Raw genomic sequence first — 20,318 nt, 5'->3', positions numbered from 1 at the left:
ATTCAAAGTTAAACCTCTCCAAAACACAAGGAACGAGAGATGAACAAAATACAAGAAAAAGAGATATTTACGTAAATTTCATGCAATTTTGTTTTCTTGTATTGAAAAGACACACTAACACGGTTCTCTTACTAATGTGGGGAAAGTCAATATAAACTTGAACAGACATAGTCTTATACGTGGTCAAAGTTACTTTAAGATACTTATGACAAAGTAAACAAACGTCGTTTATGCCGAGTTGAAATATTTACTCACTGAAACGTAGAAGTATAAGATGTGAAGAGAACGGGATGTTTCTTTTCGACACTAAGTAAAACTTTTGTAATGTTTAGTGGTGAAGAAATTCCCACGAATTTTTTTATTTATTTATTTTTTTTTTTTTTTGTATTTTATATGCAGATAAGAAGTTATCGAAAATTTTGTCAGCTTAAAAGATAAAAATCAGACAAAAAAAAGCTACCGACAGCGTATGAGCCGCATGGAGCAGTGTAAGAATATATAAAAGGTATGACCCATTTCAATAAGTTTCAAAGGCATGCTGTCAAAAATCACCGCATACCTGATCCTTACGATGGGTGATCTGGTTAGTATCTGGGTGGCTGGAATGGATCAACTGGTCAGCCAGCTGAATGAACTTTTCCAACCTTGCTTGCCGAGCAGACAAAACATTCTCAAATTCTTTGTGACGCTTCAGGAGCAGTTCAGCATCCTCCAGGGTATCCTAGGGTGAAAATGCTTTATCAGTAATCTGCAATATGCAACATCTAGATGATATCCAGTGATTTAATGAACGAAACACTAGGAAGTACAGGAGCAAGACTTCCAGTATCACTTACACAAACAAACATATATACGGTATATATATATGTGTGTGTGTGTATATATATCCGTAAAGGTAGATTTTAAGGCACAGGTCTCCATCGTTGAGATCCCTTCAAGCTTGAAATGAGTTTCATTATCCTAGGATGGAATTTTTACTTCGTCCTAATCTTAACTACAGTCTTTTGGGGGTGGGGAGGAGGGCTATTGAATTCATCGTTACCAAAATCTTGAACTTCCCCATAAGCACTCCTTCTAAAGAAATTAAGTATAGTAGAGACAAGATAACAACTGAGAAAGAACTAAGTTAATTTGCCTAGCATTTTTCCGTCAAAAAACAGTACAAATTGAAGAAAGTTGGTGGACAAATGAAACATTGCCTAACGTTGTTAGCTCATTATTACCGACGCAAATAGAAACTACCTTACTGCCCTAGCCAAAAGAAGTAGACTATTTTTCACTGAAACATCGTAATTTACCAGTCAAATCACCCGACCAAAGGGACGCCAAACCCTGTGACAGTTAAAGCTAAATGTTATCAAGAGAAAATGAAATGCAAGATCGTGCCCAAGTAGAGGCGCAAGTACATGTTAGGAAAAGTTGCGATAAAAAAAAAGTAAAAAATGCGCCGAAGCTTCTTCGGCGCAATCGAGTTTTCTGTACAGCCACTACAGAATATAATCAAGGCCACCAAAAATAGATCTATCTTTCGGTGGTCTCGGTATAATACTGTATGAGCAGCAGCCCATGAAACTTTAACCACGGCCCGGTGGTGGCATGTCCTATATAGTTGTCAGAAGCACGATTATGGCTAACTTTAACTATAAAATAAAAACTACCGAGGCTAGTGCGCTCCAATTAGGTATGTCTGATGATTGGAGGGTTGATGATCAACATATCAATTTGCAGCCCTCTAGCCTCAGTAGTTTTTAAGATCTGAGGGCGGACAGAAAAAGTACAGACAGAAAAAGTACGGACGGACAGACAAAGCCGGCACAATAGTTTTCTTTTACAGGACACTAAAAGGGAGACCAAAGGGATATCAACCCTGCCTGGTCAGTTTGGTTCAAAGACAGATAAGTATAGACGAGGCACGTGAGATTGGCTGCACACCAATTTTCATCACGTGAACAAGCAGAAAGATATAGGTTATGTTGTGTTATATTTTTTTTTTAATAATCCGCTCCCTGCACCATAATATAAAAATATAACATTACTCACTGTACCGTTGTGTTCGTACAAGCTTTCTCTGTTTGTATTTCTTATGTAAATCGTCCGCCATAACAACATGAGCATATTAACATATACTTGACATTATTAAAGATAATACAGATTTTCATTGATCAGCTTATCAAAATTCTACCTGTCCCTGCCTTTGCTTAGCTTGCGTTTCATTTTTTTTTTACATTCCCTTAAATTCTTTCTGAATACTGATCAGCAGTACCATTAAGTAAAGATGAAACGCTTGGAAAGAAAAGTATTAGGGGTTTAAATGGGGGTAACATTCCACATTCAGAAGTGCTGAAGCACCGTTGAAAGTTGGACATTAGAAAATACTTGCAAACTAGCAACAGAATACTCACGCCGAGGTCTTCAGTGCTAAGGAGAGCTTCGTAAGACCGCGCCGTAACATCGATGTATTCTGCCTCCCTGGTGAAGCTCCGAAGCTCGGCTGTCTGCTGCAGCTGTGCGAGTTTTGACGCCCACGCCTTTTGAATCTCTTCCGTCTCACTCGGGAGGGATGCCAGCTGTTAAGAAGATTTTGTTTTTAAATAAAATCCTGAATCGCATTTAGTCATTTTTCTCTTCAGGTTTTGTGAAATGATGATGTGTTTGCGAGGGTCTAAAATCAAGGACTCAGAGTAGCTTTACCGGAGGAATCAAATGGATTAGTCCTATTTATTCATTCCTGACCAAATATAGTTATGGGCAACTTTCAAAATAAGGACAAATAAGAGAATTAAAATAAGAGAATTAAACAAGACTCTACTTCCATTAAAGAGAAGTAGGTTTCTCTACTACTGCCTGACTCTAAAACGTTCTAGCAGATTATCATTCAAATGAAACTGGCAATTTACTTACTAATCTTACTGAATACCCAGCTAAGCTTGTGTGTATATAAGCAAGTAAAATTATGAGCTAGGTAATAAAGTTCAAAATTATGAATATATTCTAAAGCCCTATAACCAATTTAAAATTTATTTTTTGAGGTCTGTGATGTAAACTACATGTGCTACCTTTAGAAAAAAGCAACTTATCTTGATCAACAATAAGTCAAATAATCCTTAACAGATAGGAAAGGATGAGGCTAAAGATATTCTGCTAGCCTTACAAACTTCTAATTATTCATCATCTGTATATTGCCTCAACAGAAGGGATCATTTACAGAAAAAAGTATAATGCAGATTAAAAGATACTCACAGTAGCATGAGTCTTGAAATGGAGAAACAAATCCACGGCTGTGGATGGGTACGTATGTCTAAAAATAAATCTCTACCGAGAGCTTTCGGGAATCCGTTCGATTCCTCTTTTAAAGGGAAACTGAACAGATTCGCGCAAGCTCTGTGTAGAGATTTATTTTTAAATATACTTACCCATACATAACTGTGGATCTGTTTCTCATAATGCAGATTGCTTGTGAGGTTTCTCCTTTGCGTGCTGATTCTCAGTTTGACAATCACGAAAATAAAAAGTCCAAACATAAAAATCAAATATCTATCTATAATAATAAAATCCGAGTGGATCTTGTTTGTCTTCCTCCGGGTGACAGTAGGGGAGACATGACACAGCCAACCGCCCCCTGTAAACCAGTTGTCCGCCCCGGGTGGGGGAAGGTAGGTAGGGGGAAGGGATAATAGGGGAGACATCCACCCTCCTCCTGCAAACCTGTTTGTCCGCCCTGGGTGGGGGCGGGGTAGGTAGGGGATCGGGAGGGTAGGAGAGACAGCAGTTCCAGGTTCCAGCACACGTAGCGTGCGCCAACAAACTCGTTCAATAATAACCTTGTTGTTGGAAGAATCATGGTTAGATCACCGGAGTAAGGCAAGAAGCCTTTGTTGACTCACCTTCTCTTTAATTTCTTGTCTGTCTGGATACTTTTTTACTATCTTTCCTCCAAGCTTCATAAGATCTTCAGTTTCTCTTTGAAGTGTTTGAATTTCCTGGGCCAGCTCCTGGTGGGCCTCTATTTGGCGTTCAGCCACAGTAACGTCCTCCCCGCTGATTTGCGTTTTCAGACTCATCCAGATCTCACTTACATGGCCATTCACATTCTAGAGTACAAGATTTGGTAATGACAATTGGTAACTGAGGAATAAGCATAGCAGTGAACATCACTCATGTACATTCTAATTTGACACTTACTAGCAATAAAATCTGTATCACAACCTCTTGGTAACACTTTTTTACCTTTTCCATATTGCAAAAATGGATCAGTATCACAGCTTCTTCTAAAGCAGCCTTCCGTTTCTCTAGTTTGTCGTTGAGGTTTTTCCAGCAAGCCTGAACTTCTTGTTGCCGTTTTACTATAACCTTAGAATCAGTCGGGTATGAGATTTTGACAGACTCTGCCATCAAGTTGACTCGTCCTAGCTACAGAAACAAAACACGAAGCATTGAGAAGAGCATTCGAAAACATATAATGATAACGTATGTACGTATATGTAAAATAAGATATATATAAGCAAAATAACTACAGTTACTTTCCCCAAAGAGCCTAAACCCATCACATTTACGTAATGTAGCTGAACAATCAACACTAACCTTGTCTTTAATAGGCCCAAGTTCTCTCTCCAGCAGTTCAAGGCTCCGTTGCTGAAGCTGTACACTATTGAGATCCTTGTCCATACATCCACTGTCCACTTTCGCCATTTTCTTTTCCATCCAGTCCTCAATTTCATCGCAGCTCTGCAAAAAGTCGCTGACGGTAGCTGCTGCCTGCAAACTGTGTTCTTTCTGTTGGCGGAGACGGTTCAGAAGAGCCCACTGTTCATAGAGCTGAGCTTTGCGATGTTTAATTCTGTCCACCTGGCTATTCCCGGATGCTATGAATTCTTGAACGCTTTTGTCTATCACTACAAGCCTTGCTGCTGCAGGCTTCAGGTCTTCTAAGACTTTCTCATAACGTCTCTTTTCCATCTCCAGGTCATCAGAGGCCTCCGCTCTCAGCATTCGCTCCCTGTCTTTTAGCCACTCCTCAAAGTCATCACATTCTTCGAGAAATTTGTTCACTTTGAAAGATTCTTGGAGATAGAACTGGTGCTTCTGAGAATACTCACAAAGTTGTTTGTATAATGAGTTGATTGACTGCAGGCGTTTCTCAACGGCTTCTTTATCCTCAAAGTTGAATTTCTTATCTGGATGAAACAAAGTAGAAAAATGATAAACATGGTTCCTAATAAATATAAATTTTAAAAACTAAAAAAAAATAACATTAAAAATGTTCAGTTCAGTTGAACGGTCCTTTTAAATTTGAGGTTAAATAATTTTTAATTACTTAAATATTAACAACAAAACCAACTATGACAGCTCCAATGAAGAAGTATAAGTAGAGTAAAAGTTCTAAAGATGTCAAGCATAAAAAGGGAGTAAAGTATTCTCAGAAGATACCAGCATGAATCAAGACAAAATGAAAATGACCCAAGTGACATGAAACTGACAGTAATTAAAGAAAACCATACGCATTACAGATACACAGCATCATTTTCCCTGCTAACTACAAGAAAGGTGAATTTCATAATAAAAAGGACGCCTATTTTCATGCTATTACTTTTGGAAATCGATTTTACAGCCTCGCCTTTCGACAGTGTTTCGTCTTCGTCAGATGATGACGAGGAAGAGCTTGAACTGGATGAACTAGACGAACTTGAAGTTCGCCGAACTTTTACCTGTGGTACCTGTCACGAAGCAAAAAGGATAAAGAGGAACACGTAAAAAATATGTACATTATCAAAAAGATTAAGGAGAAAACGATTTATAATTTTTCATCAGTAGATGGATCTTACAAGAACGAAAAAGATTTGTGATAACAGTTAACGCAGTAGAGCTTCTTTGTGCTACTTTGGCTTGTTATCTACGCGTCACCTACTACGAGGTGATAGTACTAAACACCGTATGGTAAATGTAAAGTAGATGGGCGCACGAAGATATCGTTTATTAATATAATTTGTCGACCACACAATATAGAAATGGGTGTATATAATACTTTGATCCCCGAAGGGCTAGTACTAAACACGGCGTCCCAAGGAGCTTCCGCCATGTTTAGTGCTAGCACCTTGGAGTAGGTGACGCGTAGATAAGAAGCCAAAGTAGCACAGCTTATTTTGCAAATAAAGACAGTAGCAATAAGTACTAAAACTTGAATAAGAGCAAATGGTTTCAACTGAAAGTCTCATACCAAATTGTCAGACCTCTCCCGATGTTTATACTGATTTCTGTGAGTGTTGACAAATGTCCATGATCAAAGAGCATTCCGATGAAAGAATATCAGTAATAGTGTACTTGGCATTTTCTCATTGCATTAAAAGAGAATGCCTCTTATGCTGAAAATCTCTATGAAACCTTGAAGACTACTGTAGAAAAGACAGACAAACAATGGAAAAAGTAGTCTTCAGTTCCAAATGTGATGGCAGGTAATCTGAAAAACATGACGAGACCAACTTTTTCACTCCCTTATTCGTCACCTCTCCATAATTTATATTTCAGGCCAAAAATAGCAACTTGATGTTTTAGATTTCTTCGTAAGGTTACGAGATTGCCTCTATGTCAACCCTGCCTACCCAAAAGCCAATAAGTATATCAAAAGACCTTACATCATTTGTATTCAGGTTCAAGCTCTTTTTGATGATGAAGCTGGCCTTCTGCCAGCATGGACTCTTGATGTTAAACTAGGTGATATGCATATATATATATATATATATATATATATATATATATATATATATATATATATATATATAAAATATATTTATATATAACACATTTTGTGTTCTCACTAAATTTGTTCTAATTTAACCTTTACATGTGTGTTGTTGACACGTCGTTTTACTGTGAATGGTATGCTTTATAGACAGAAATTTTATAATGCGAATGGGCAATTACCTATCCCATGTATAACCTAATACACAGTATAAATGGAATTTGTTAAAAGTAGGTTAGCCAATGGCAGTATCGCAGAGGCTGTTTTTTAGGTGAGATATGTAGATGATATTTTTGCCATCTTAAAACAGGATCATAATATTGATGAAATGCTCACTAGTCTTAAGGATTTATTCCAATCCATACATTTTACAACAGCAAAAGAGGAGAACTGTTGTATTTCCTTTTTAGATGTAACTATAATCAGACATGAAAATTCCTCGAAGTTCAAGGTTTACAGAAATGATACAAATAATAATTTCATTATCAGTGCTTATTCATCCCACCCCTTCTCTGCAAAACAGTCTGCCCTGAAGGTCAATGTTTCTCCGCGCTCTGCATGTATGCAACCCCGAGTATTTTGATGAAGAGATTAATACAATCTATAGTATTGGTTATTCTAATCATTTCACATCACATGAAATTGACCAGTGTTCTAATCTAGCTAGGTAAGCATTTTATAAAGTGAAGATAGACCTACGATAAGTTATAACTATATATCAATGCCTTTCCTATCCATCCATTCATGACAGTTTTTACATGCTTTAATTTAATTTGACTTCTGTGTCTGTCTGTTTGTCTGTTTGGGTCAAATCTTGTAACTCAATTTTCGACCTGCTCCCTTCGTCCGATGGACTTGACTTTGCGTGGTTACTCAGTCCCGGTGACAATACAACCTTACATGAACAGTAGGTCATCAATGACCTCTAGTGACCCTACAGTGACCTCTCCCAGTATCTCATGATTTGTATGAAATTCTTTGGATTTTTAAGAACTTTGACACAGTAGAATCAATATTCTATATAACCCCCTCCCCCTTCCTTCTTCCATCACTCTCCCCTTTGCCCTCCCCTCCCCAGCACACGATCAAGTGTTAATTTAGCTGTGTCCTCCTCCTCCCCTTCCCTCTTCCATCCCCTCGCCCCCACTCCCTTGCCCCTTCCGAAGCATACGATCAAGTGTTAATTTAGTAATGATACCAGATATAGATATTACAGAAGCTGATATTGTGCAGGCTATTAATGAAATTAAAAATGGATCAGCAGCAGGACCAGATGGATCAAGTGTTAATTTAGTTGTGTCCTCCTCCTCCTGACCTCCTCCTGAAAAATAGATTGTTCCAACATGGTTTTGTACCTCTTCCATCCCCTTCCCCTAGACTTTGCACCAAGGTAGATCCCAAAAAAATTAGAAAACATAACATTGTTGACAAAGTAGGAAGATGGATAAAAGAATTTTTTTACTCCCTTCCCTGTTTGTGATTATGATTGCAGACATAGACAGTGCCTCTTCCAAAGCACGTGATAAAGTGTTAATCAATAACTATGGTGATAAAGCTGTGGACCTCCTCCCTCCCCTCCTCAGCAATTCTATTGGCAAAAATGAAAAATTATGCTTTACTTCCAAGAAAAGCCACATGATTATGCTTCCATTCAATATAATATGGTACCCACACTACAAAAAGGATATTGCACAAATTGTACCATTTATCCCTTGACTCCCCAATTCTCCTCCATGGTCCATCCAGATAGAAGGAATTACCGAAAATATCATGGAACTTCCGGAGCATATTATCAAGCATCGTTAATTTAGCTGTCATCCTCCCCCCAAGACTTCCTTCTTCCATCCCCTTCCCCCTCACACTACCTGTACCACTCTCCCTTTCCCTCTTCCATCCCCTTCCCCTACCCGTCCCACTCTCCCTTCCCCTTGCCTCTTCCAAAGCACGTGATAGTGTTAATTTAGCTGTGTCATCCCCCTCCACTCCCCTCCCCTTCTGGAGCATACGACCAAGTGTTAATTTAGCTGTATCCTTCCCCTACCACTCCCCTTCCCTCTTCCATCCCCCTCCCCCTTCTGGAGCATAAGTCGTGGTAATTTATGTGTCCTCCCTCCCCCTCTCCATCCTCCCCTTCCATCCCTCCCCTTCCCTCCTCTCCTCCCTCCTCCCCTTCTGAAGCACATGATCAAGTATCAATTTAGCTGTACCCTCCCCTCCCCTTCACTCCTCCATCCCTTTCCCCACCCATCCATCTCCCCTTCCCCCTCCTATCACCCTCCCCTTCCAGAGCATATGATCAAGTGTTAATTTAGCTTCCATCTCCCCTTCCCCTTCCCCCTCCTATCACCCTCCCCTTCCAGAGCATATGATCAAGTGTTAATTTAGCTTCCATCTCCCCTCCCCTTCCCCTCCTATCACCCTCCCCCTTCCAGAGCATATGATCAAGTGTTAATTTAGCTGTGTCCTTCCTCCCCTCCCCTTTCCTCCTCCATCCCCCTCCCCCTTCCGAAGCAGACGATCAAGTGTTAATTTACTGTGTCCTCCCTTCCCTTCCCTCTTCCATCACCTTCCCTCCCCTCACCCTTCCCAATCCCCTCCCCTTCCCCTCCCCCTTCCAGAGCACATGATCAAGTGTAAATTTAGCCGTGTCCTCCCCTCCCCTCCCCTCCCCTCCCCTCCCCTCCCCTCCCACTTCCCTCTCTCCTTCTGGAGTGTACGATCAAATGTTAATTTAGCTATGTCCTCACCCTCCCCTTCCCTCTTCATCCCCTCCCCTCCCCCTTCCCGGAGCATGGGATCAAATGTTAATTTAGCTGTGTCCTCCTCCTCCCCTTCCCTCTTCTATCCCGCTCCCATCCCCTCCCCTTCCCCCTTCCGGAGCGCACGTCAAGTGTTAATTTAGCTGTCCTCCCCCTCTCCTGCCCTCTTCCATCCCCCTCCACTTCCACCTTCCCTCCCTCTTCCCTCCCATTCCCCTTCCCCTCCTTTTTTCCCTACAACATTTAAAGTTATTTACGGAAAAAATCCACATTTCAATAGTTATCATTTACGGTCTGATACTGTTGGTTCTTCCTGTTCACCTTTCACCTCTCATTGCCAGGAATGATCTCAATATAGAGCAATTAGCTCTAGTGAGACGACTCGTCCACTCAGTGGTTGAATATAGTACGAAAGTGCTGACGTCAGATGTCCACGGCAACGATGACGCTAGTTCCAAGTATATCCAAAGACAATTTGTGTAGGATGGCTGCTTTTCGCAGAGCAAAATTGGTGTCTTTCTTTCTGGCCCAATTTCGCAAGTTGTCGGAGCGGAGTGGATCTTCCTTGTCAGACGTGAATGTACTTTTGCCTCGGCTATTCCTTCTAATTAACAGTTAAATATCGCCAGCTTCAGTGAGTCATTTTTAGTCCAGTAAAGGATTATGCTACACTGCCTACGGTAGACATAGCGCAACAGTACTGACACATCGCCAAGCTCATGAAAGGCAAGTTGGTTTAGCCACTTGTCTCTAATATGATTTTCTTTTTATCGCCTACGTCAAGTGAATGATTTTTTGCACCGTATAGCAGTAATGGGTAATAACGCAGAGACAGGCTCAGTGCCAGCAAGGACCTATTCAGACCTGAAAAAAGGTAGGCTGTCTCTAACGGCTTCTGCTAAATTACTCGCTAAGGTTTTCCTGTCTCCGGCTTCTCATGAATCTTGGACTTCTGAATCTTACAAATATCAGGAAAAATAATGTCACCAAAGAAAGAAAAACGTTGCTTCCCTAAATGATGATATAAACCTACAAGTTAAAATATCACGTACCTGTGACGAAGACATTGTCTGTATGAGTTTTTGTCCAAGAGCGTTCAAATTTTTTATTTCTGCTTCGTATGCTTTGATTTCCTCATCGACCTTTGCTTGCTGCTGGAAGACCTTGGCGTCAGGTATGACATCTTCTGTAGAGTTTCTGGACCGGCATATCGTCATTACCTCATCGATCCAAGATTCACATTCACTAGCAGCTGTACAGAACTGAAAGAAAATCATTTTAAAATGTGACATTTCAGCTGATGTATTCTTTCCATCGATATACTTGTGTGTTTAACAAATGAATAGAAAATGTAATCAGCATCTTTCATGGGCTTACGTATAATACTACAGTTGCACCTCAGCTTATCATACGCCTTGGAGTCTGGCTTTCTGATTTGTTACAAAGTCTGTTAAATGACAAATATCCTCTACTACAACCCGCCTTTGAACATCTACATATCTTACACCTGTCAGTAATTACACATACTGCAGTTCCTCAACTAAACTAATCTAAACTTAACATTCCATTTCTGAGATTTATCTATAAGTGTATCACATCTAAAATGGTTGCATAGCGCAAAATAATCATGATACTGTAGTTGATAAGTGCAGAAGACCGTTAATTTGAGGATTGCCAAGAGACATCCCATTTGAAAACTGAAACTGTTGATGATTAACCTAAATACACATCTACATTTTGTAACTCAACATAGTTCACAATGGTATCTGTTGTATGCTTCCTTGTCTTCAACACTCACCGCAGTAGCAAAAGCAATTCTTTCCAAATACTTTGTCCTTTCGGCGACACATTGCTCCAGAACCAACCACTGGTGCTTGAGTTGCACGCCAAGTTCATTCACTCTTTGAGTTACCCTCGAATTTAACTTTTGCAGTTTACTAGATGACTTGATGAGAATGTCTGTTCTTGCCTTTCGAATTCGCATCTCTTCTTCCACAACCTGCAGGTACACAAACAGTACTTTATTCCTGAAAGTCAGAGTACACGGCGTGCAAGCTTAATCTAAGCCTGATATTATAGTATCAGAAAATGGTTAAAAACGAAAGAGATCACAGTTATTATTATTTTCTAGTTACCTTTTTAACGGGAAATCACTTTACAATTCCACAGCGACCATTGACATTAAACTGTGACTTAGAAGTCCAAAAAGTACTTCCGTATACACTCTTAAATCCTCGTATATTTTCATTTAATATCATACCTTGACCCGATAATTCAGCATTACCGAACATCTAAAGAAAAAAGTTTGACAAAATTCGTACTTTATTTCTTTGCTGGAGTGAAGGAACAGAAACTGCGCATCCCCTTGCAACTTTGTTGTTATACAACAACAGCTGTTCTTCTACCCAAATCCTCTCTTCTTCAATGTCAGACTCAAGTTGGAAGACTACTTTAGCATCTTCCAACAACGTTCTTCTCCTGGAGGTGATATGGAGCAGCATTTGGTAGCTCTCTTTTAACTCCTTGACCTTTTTCTGTACGGCTGACATGTCAATTCTGCAGGACGTTGAAAGACTTTCTTCCTGAATGGTCATTTCCTCTAACGTGTCTCCTAAAATCCTGATCCGGGACTCTTGCACTGAAAGCATCTCTAAATGCTCCTCCACCGCCAGTAAATGATCTCCTGTATCGCTGGAGTTGACATTAACCTCAAAGTTTAAAGAGAAAAGCAAAATGATTAGCCTAATTTTACAATAACATAAAACAGAAACGTAAAGCTTCCACTTCATGAACACACCTCATAAAAATCTGTTATAATTGTCATTCTTCCTTGAGAATAAAAATGATTCACATCCATTACCTTTTCCTCTTGTATTGAAATTTCGAGAGTGTTCACTTTGCACACAAGCTGGACAAGTCCAAAGCATGACTGAAGATGACATTTCTTCTTTTCCAGCAGTTCCATGATGTCACTCCACAAGGCAAGAATCTCCCTTTCTTTCTCCCTGAATGTTTGTATGTCCCGGCACCCTACAGATTCTAGTTCGTCTATCATCTTGGTCAAGTTCATCACCCTTAATTGCTGATTAAAAGGAAAGAGGAACGTTACATGTTCAACACATGTCAATTAACTTTACTTTGTATATAAAGCGTATTTCCAACCACATGAAAAATACTAATAATTATGGTTGGTTAGATTTCATGTCAAAGTATTCTGCTGCATTGTTTATCGTCAAGTTAATTTATATATGTCAGAGATCACAAGAAAAGTCCACTCAGCAGCAGAAAATGATCTTGAAATAAACGTACAGTACATAATCTTTAACATGAATTCTCTTTGCCTGAGGTTAACCAACGTCATGAGTGGTCACAAAGTGGAACAAGTAAAGCTTCGCAAATCACAAAATAAGTGGGTCTCCAGTTATTTTCTTCTCTTAGAAGCATTCGGACAACCAGCCCCTGACTCATAACCTGCATTAGGAAGACCGTACGGAATTTAGTGCATTACCTTTTCTACAATGTGGAATGTAAGCGCTTCATTTCTGGACACATTCGCCTTCAGCTCTTCCAGGGTAACAACAACCTTGGTCTCATCATGTTGCACTATTGACAACATCTCTTTCAAGAAGATCTCGCAACGTTCGCTCTGCAATGAACAAGCCATGACGAGCCATGCTCCCACGCAAACCGTTTCGTAGATGATAGAATATAATAATCAGTTTATTAATGCTCATGAAACAGTTTCCTACAGCGAATATTAATATTCATCTGTTTATAAGTTAAGTATGTCTTAGTTTAACCAGACCACTGAGCTGATTAACAGCTCTCCTAGGGCTGGCCCGAAGGGTTAGATTTACTTTACGTGGCTAAGAACCAATTGGTTGCCTAGCAGCGGGACCTACAGCTTATTGTGGAATCCGAACCACATTATAGCGAGAAATGAATTTCTATCACCAGAAATAAATTCATCTGTTTATAACAAAATAGTTTAACGGCAACATTATCACAGCTCTTAAATGAGAGGTGTCACCTGCAGCGAGATAAAGCCAGTGGGAAGACACCAACAGGAACGGATGGAAAGCAAAAGGATAACATTGCTGCGACGGAGGGCCGATTGATTGATTGATTGCTTATAGCTAGTAAAACTGGCGTCACAACATATAATGTAGGTTAATGACACCGTAATAAATTTTTAAATATGAAACTAAAAATAAATAAATAAATAACGTTAAAAGTAGTTTCAAATGATAAATATCTAAACACACACAACACACACACACACACACACACACATATATATATATATATATATATATATATATATATATATATATATATATATATATATATATATATATATATATATATATATATATATATATATATATATATATATATATATATATATATATATATATATATATATATATATATGTATGTATGTCTATGCATATGTATATGGATTGCTGCAAATAACCTTTTAGTACTGCCTGCTGTGTGCCATGGAAGGCACATTACGACGCAATCTGGCCACATAAAATAACAAGTTGATCATGAAAGAGGAACCCTGAAAGAGTACAATATGCTAAACAGGCAGGAGAGGTTTCATGCACTGGAAGTATTCGAACAAGATCCAAAAAAGTCAGTTTTGTAAGACTTGACACTCTTTCAGAACTTCATGATAAGGACTGTAAGTGCATTAATAAACATTCTGCATCAGAATTTGTTTCAAAACATTATAAAACACACAAAAACTAACCTGAAAAGTGAATCAAGTCTACAGGCAAGAAATGTCAATGAAATCAAGCTTCAAGACTTAATTTTTCCTGTGCTCTTTAAAGAAAAGGTAGCAAATATACATACATACATATATACTGTATATATATATATATATATATATATATATATATAATCAGAAAGCTACAAACGTCTAATATCAATTCGCTCTGCTCAAATAATATATTTTCATATATGTTACCGAGAGATTTCTGAGTCAATCACGTGTCAGCGGTGAAATTCATTACCTTGCAATTTCTGAGTATTATACTAGATATACCAGAGAAAAAGAGCTTTCCAGGAAAGCTGGGTTACTACCCCAGTTCGGCCTTATTCTCCAGGGAAGGCATTCGGTATAACGAAGGGTGAGTGAAAGATCATACCACGGGAGCTTACTCAGAAAGATCTCTCCTATCAAAACCCCGAATAGAAGCGGTGAGCGATATTCACCCAATACCACGCCAGGACAGCATTTTCGCGCCACCTACCTCTGTTCCATTTCCTAGCACATGATACGCTACAGCACTACGCTTTGTGCTCATTGCCTTTTATTAGATTGTCATCTTTCTGTGTCATCAGGCAGCTTTGCTATCTCTGATTAAGTACCATCTTATTGTAGGGTTTTTCGTTCTATATTTTGGCTGTTTTTGGTTTCGTCTATATATATATATTGGAATCTTATTATGACGCCAGCGTCCCCGCCAACCATGTGAGCCATGGCGGCCCATCAGTTCTTTTCTGGTGAGGGTTTGTCTCGCCTGTCGTTATAGATGATATATTTTGCCCATGGTTCTCCTCTGGCGGGTTTCCTCACGTTGGCCCACCCTTTTCGAAATTTACATGTTTTGGCCTACAGTGCTTTTGAAGTGATGCCCGTCCAGGTAACCCCAGTTGGGTTCCCTATTATTTTTAGTCTGTATTAGGCTGTTATTCTTTATTCTTGGCGATAGTGCTCTCGGTTCATTTATTTTACCATTGTTTACCTCCTGCGTGGTGGCGGCGGCCTCCAGATCTAACCGTTGCCCGGTGGGCTACGCACCTAATGAGCACATTTTTGTTTCCATGTTTTGTGTGATGGTTTTTTTAATTGGGTAGGTTTATTTAGCTGCATCCCACTTGCCACTCGTGAGAGGTCCATCAGGTTGAGGGGTTTTAGTTTGCTGTTTCCTCCAGGGTCGTTTTTTGGTGGGCAGAGTGAGCCCCTTAGTTCTCTTCCTTCCTTTGGGGGAATAGAGTTCTTTGGATGTGTCTCCTCTAGGCTATTCGCCTTCTTGCCCCCTCTTCTCGATCCCGGTTGGTTCTCGGCACAAAATTTCTCTCCTTGTTTTATTCTCCTCCCTCCGCCTCCTTCCTTTTCCCTAGCCTATACTGGGATTGGGTCCCTATTAGGCTTTGCCTGGGCAGGAGTCGGGCATCGGGCTTAATTAGCTTCCCTCCCACATGGCGTAGGCCACACCCCTCCCTAAGTTCATTTTTTCTTGGAGTGGTGTATGTGTGCAAGTTGAAGCTGGGTTATATGTTTCCCAGTCTCCTGTTCTCTTTCTTCATGCAGCCTACCATTCTCTCCCCTACTCCCACCCCCTCCCCACCCTTCCAGCTTGCTCTACTAGATGCGGGTGGCTAGATGGCGTTTTCTCAGTTCAGGGACTTCTCCATTTGGTAGAGAGTTGTCCCTCCCATACAGTCCTAACGCCGGCTGTGTTGGTGTTAGTGGTTCGTTCACTTTCGTAGCTCGAGCATTGTTGGGCCTCCGCACTTCTTTCTCCCGTCCAGACCGCGGCTGAGTTATTATACTTGCTCGGTTGTGTTATGAATATACCCAGGCATCTTGCCCACCTTGTTTCTCTGGCAGGAAGTAAGTGAAAGAGGATTTATTTATTTATATAAAGGGGCTGGATCCCTCCGGTCTCAGACATTACCCTTATACCGTCACTTGTTTTAATGTTATTGTTCTTGATATACATATTTAAATATCTGTATTTATCTAACGGTGCTCTCCTTATTTTTTGCGTGAGTCGGTTCTCGCCCAGAGTTCCGCTGTTATTTTTACTGGCAACCCCTGCGGTGGTTCTTGTTGTCTCATTCCTTTCATTCCCGGAGTATTCGAGAGTCTGAAATCTTACATTCCACTCTGTGTATTTTAGAGCTTATTGGCCTAGTTTGCACTGATGAAGTTTCTTCTCACGAATTATTCGGTTGCAGTTGGAGATTTGGCCTTGCCGCTTTAGATTGCTTAAGTGGTAGGTTCATATACATTTTCCGCCACAGACTGTTGCGCTGTGAGGGCGGGGTGTACCGCGTCACTGCAGCAGCAACCTTATGGTCACGTGGTGTGCGGATACGCTGGTTGTGCGGTCGGCTCAAACGATAGATCTGGTAGTGTGGCACGATGGTTGTGAGGTTTGCTTCGCGTATGCGCAACCATCCAGGAGATGAGTCGGTAAGTGACAACCTTCCTCCGTTCATCCTCATTTTGAATTTTGTTCGTGGTTCCCGGATATTTTTTACGCCCATAGCTAATTGTAGCTTTCTTTCAGGCAGGCAGGTCACTCCAGAAGTGCGACCTTGGAATCTCTCGGGCTGGGTGGCTGGAGTTTGGTAGAAATGTTCCGTCGGGAAGCCCCTACGTCCTGCGAAGTTGAGGACCTGCTCTCACCCAGCCTTGCGGTGGCAGCCGCGGTGTGAAGATCTTGCCACCCCCATCATCCAGCAGATCTGGGATCTGGGCCAACCACCCCAAGTGGATATCCTCTCGCTGAAGGTTTCAGGATGTGTGGCCTTGGACAGACCTGGAACCTATGGCTACCGAACAGGACCAGGTGGTAAGTAGCGGTGGAGTGAGGTTGTTAGAGCGGGCCCCCTTTTGATTCCCCAGCTTCTTCTGTCTCTTCCTTTTCAGGTTTTGGGAAGTCTTCTCCTTAGGTGATAGGAAGCTCATCAAGCTATCCCCAAGTTGAAGTTGAGACTGTGAAGCAGGGCTATAAGTCCTCATCCTCCAGAAAGCATCGCCTTTTCCGTCGAAGGCCCAAGGTCTCAGCACCTGTGGCCTCCGGGGCGCCCTGGTTCCTCGGCAAAGCGTGAGTAGAGGGCAGCAAACCAAGCCCTCCTCGCCAGCCTGCCTTTGTGGAGCTTTCGTGAACAGATGTTTCAGATTCTCTGAGGATATCAACGATAAATTCAATAAGATATCCCCGAAAGTTTGCCTTATGACAACATGCTGGCGGGAATAAACTAAACCACCCCAGCCGAACTTGATATGTCATTCTGACACAGCGGACCTCCGCCTTTTTCGATGTTAGTAACCATGGCGTTTCGCCCTTCGAACCATCAACACGATGGCGACTCCTGTTGAAGGTCTTGGCACGAGCGGTTGGAGGAGTTAAATTCTTGCGATCTTTTGCCCCGTATCCGAGCTTCGTAAGATTGTTGGAGGAAGCATGGATACGTTCTGATAAGGTTCCCAGGGGCATCATCATCCCTAGGGACCAAGCTCAGTCGTCTCCTGCGCACTCTGGCCGGGTGGCAGGCGATGTAAAGTGGCTGCTTTCAGAACGCTGCCATGTTTACCCTAGGAGACAACTTACCAACTCCTGTTTGAACAAAGTCGCCTGGCTTTCACGGCCCGAGCGTGCTTTGAAGGTAATCCGTTACGCAGCTGAAGAAACAGGCCCCCTTCCCATAGCGTTCCCGGGAGTGTGGAGTTCTGGATGGATTACTCCGTCCACCTTCCACCCGGTCAGGGAGTTGGACCCCTTCTGTGCTTCCTCACAGTTTAGTGAGAACTCCCCACTTTGCAGATCTTTTGCTAAAGGCGGAGTTTGATGCCCGGACTAAGCTAAGCCGGTCCTGAACTCAAATCTGCCTCACGGAAACCACTGCCGTCTCCTGCGCGGACAGGCCATTTTCCAAGTCTTGGCTAGAGAGTCCTGCTAGCTGGCCTCAGTCTGACCTTTTGAGTTCATCATGGCCAGACTGGAATGCAGAAAGATTTATCTTTACAAATGCTACTATCAAGTCACGGGCCTAACAAGCTCGTAAAGGCTCGATCTGAGGGCTAACCTCTTCCCGAGAAGAAGAGGTTACAGATGTTATGACTGAGGCTAAGGGCCAGCCCAGAGTCTACGCTCGCTGGGGCATCTCTGCCACCCTAGGCGCCCAGGAGCCCGAGTCACCAAGCCCCCAGGCGGAGAAGTAGCGTTTTAGGAGGCATAGAAGCTACCATCAGGCGGTAGTTCAAGCCGTCGGTCTCGCCAGTGGCACAGCCTCCACCTCAAATACCCCAACAGCGTGCGTTGGCGGCTCATTCGCCTTTCTTTCGTATGTTGCTTCGCAACGCCACAACCCCACCTATGAGGGCGTGGTTACTTTTCACAACCTTAACAGGATCGCAAGAGAGGAAAGGCAGGAGGCCCCTCACAGAGGAAAACTAAACACCCCAAGAGGAAAACCTGGGCATTGGTAGGGGAACAAGCCATTCCTCCCACTGAGAAAAACACAGGTAGGTGATGCTGTATTGGTTCAGGGACAATGGACCTTCAGCCCTTGGGCACACAGTATTGTCCAAAAGGGTCACCAGGATGGAGGCTGGATCAGGACCCTCGCAAACAGGTTTTACCAGCCACCTCATCAATCTACAGAGTTGCATTGGCAGAGTGCTCAACAAACGAGCAATAAAAGTAAGGCACCTAAAATTTCCAGGCAGGTTATTCACAGTTCCCAAAAAAGGAACTCAGATCAGCAAGGGGTGATCCTGGATGCAATAAGCGTCTAAATCTCTACATAAAATGCGACAATTTCGCATGCTTACAATGCTTTCAGATGCGGACTCTACTTCGCGATGGAGCCGTCACCCACCTCTGCTCCGATCTTTCAGACCTTATTATCACGTCCCGATTCTGCGCGGAACTACTCGTTCCTGGTTTCCGAACTCGGGAATCAGCCTACTGGATTCAGGGTCGCCCTTCGGTCTAAACATTGCGCCCAGGGTATTCACCAAGCTGGCGGACACGGTAGTTCAACAACTCTGGTCGAGGATATGTCTAACGGCAGTACCTGAACGATTGAATGGTGGGCACCAACAGTTCTAGAGTGTCAGAGGAGGGCTGCGACCACGGTCATCAACTTCCTGGAGTCGTTAGGTTTCAGCGAACAGAAAAGTCCCGCCTGACTCAGTCCCGGTTTCAGTGGCTGGAGCACTGATGGGATCCATCCTCTCACCGTTATCTCTCCTGCCTCCCAAGAGGAAGAGGGCGCATCTCACCAGAAATTTCTCAAAAATCAGCTCGGCCTCCTGCCGATCCCAAAGAAAGGGTCATGGGTCCTTCAATTTGCCTCAGTGACAGACCTGTCTTAAAAGCGAGAGCCAAAAGACATAAACAGAGTGTGGTGGAGTCGAGCCAATGTCAGAAGCTCAGAGACAGGTCTCCTCATCCCTTCAAATCTTAAAGAAAACAAGACTGCGACCTTGGGCCGCAGTCAGGGGGCCCTGTCCAAGTCCAGTTCCGCTAGCGAATTTCCCCCTCCGGCACTGGTTGTCCACACCAGGCCTTCCCTAAGCGGCTGGGAATGTTCTCCAAAACAAAAATTACAGGAACGTGGTCTAATGTTTCAAGTTCCATATAAACACCCTGGAAGCTATGCGGCGGTCTTTCTAACTTTAAGAAAATCCGCCCCCAAGCAGTTCATATCAGGCTGGTATTGGACAGCGCAGTGGTAGTTCATTGCATCAACAGGGCGGCTCAAATCAGGTCAGGAAGTAAACCAAGTAATGGTTTGCTATCTTCTCCCCTGGCGAACAAGCACATTTGGCACCTGTCAGCTACCCACCTAAGCGAGAGTGCGGGCGTGGTGGATTCCCTGTCAGGGCTACTCCGTTGGAGACGGAGTGGTCCCTGGACGAAATCTTTCAGGCCGTTTACCGCCGGGTTCGGGTCTCCAGTGGATCTGTTCGCGTGGAGCAACTTCCAAGCTCCTGTTATGCTGGCTAACCTGGACCCTCAGGCGTCATACGGACATAATGACAATGAATTGGAACAATTGGGAAAAAA

General features: G+C 42.3%; 2 protein-coding genes across 3 annotated transcripts in view; both read right to left on the bottom strand.

Annotated features, from left to right (window-relative positions):
* LOC136835667 (spectrin alpha chain, non-erythrocytic 1-like) overlaps positions 1 to 20,318 on the bottom strand; it is a 68,424-nt gene that overhangs the window by 23,780 nt on the left and 24,326 nt on the right. The window contains exons 7-17 of one of the 2 annotated variants that reach the window (XM_067099499.1): positions 13,004 to 13,141; positions 12,356 to 12,577; positions 11,817 to 12,203; positions 11,294 to 11,494; positions 10,548 to 10,757; positions 5,588 to 5,714; positions 4,582 to 5,174; positions 4,228 to 4,410; positions 3,885 to 4,091; positions 2,403 to 2,567; positions 560 to 721 (exon numbers count right to left, since the gene is read on the bottom strand). The gene's annotated coding sequence lies outside the window, so the exon portion shown is untranslated. Of the gene's footprint in view, positions 1 to 559; positions 722 to 2,402; positions 2,568 to 3,884; positions 4,092 to 4,227; positions 4,411 to 4,581; positions 5,175 to 5,587; positions 5,715 to 10,547; positions 10,758 to 11,293; positions 11,495 to 11,816; positions 12,204 to 12,355; positions 12,578 to 13,003; positions 13,142 to 20,318 lie in introns of those variants that run through there. The other variant, XM_067099498.1, reaches the window with a different exon arrangement.
* LOC136835764 (spectrin beta chain-like) lies at positions 542 to 16,743 on the bottom strand. Its single transcript, XM_067099624.1, has 12 exons — positions 16,492 to 16,743; positions 13,004 to 13,141; positions 12,356 to 12,577; positions 11,817 to 12,203; positions 11,294 to 11,494; positions 10,548 to 10,757; positions 5,588 to 5,714; positions 4,582 to 5,174; positions 4,228 to 4,410; positions 3,885 to 4,091; positions 2,403 to 2,567; positions 542 to 721 (listed from the first exon to the last, which is right to left on the bottom strand). The coding sequence occupies exons 1-12, from the start codon at positions 16,741 to 16,743 to the stop codon at positions 542 to 544; spliced, it is 2,865 nt and encodes a 954-aa protein (XP_066955725.1).

Source organism: Macrobrachium rosenbergii, chromosome 55 (assembly GCF_040412425.1).
Source record: "Macrobrachium rosenbergii isolate ZJJX-2024 chromosome 55, ASM4041242v1, whole genome shotgun sequence".
Lineage (NCBI taxonomy): Eukaryota > Metazoa > Arthropoda > Malacostraca > Decapoda > Palaemonidae > Macrobrachium > Macrobrachium rosenbergii.
The sequence above is the reverse complement of the archived record's forward strand: the minus strand, read 5'-3'. Positions and strand labels throughout refer to the sequence as shown.

Excerpts from the sequence above, each read along its gene's own strand:
- LOC136835764 (XM_067099624.1), bottom strand. The coding sequence starts at position 16,743 with ATGAGGATGAACGGAGGAAGGTTGTCACTTACCGACTCATCTCCTGGA. Across the intron at positions 2,568-3,884 it reads GACAAGAAATTAAAGAGAAG|CTGGCATCCCTCCCGAGTGA; the intron begins GTGAGTCAACAA and ends TCTTCTTAACAG. Across the intron at positions 722-2,402 it reads TTAGCACTGAAGACCTCGGC|GATACCCTGGAGGATGCTGA; the intron begins GTGAGTATTCTG and ends TTTTCACCCTAG.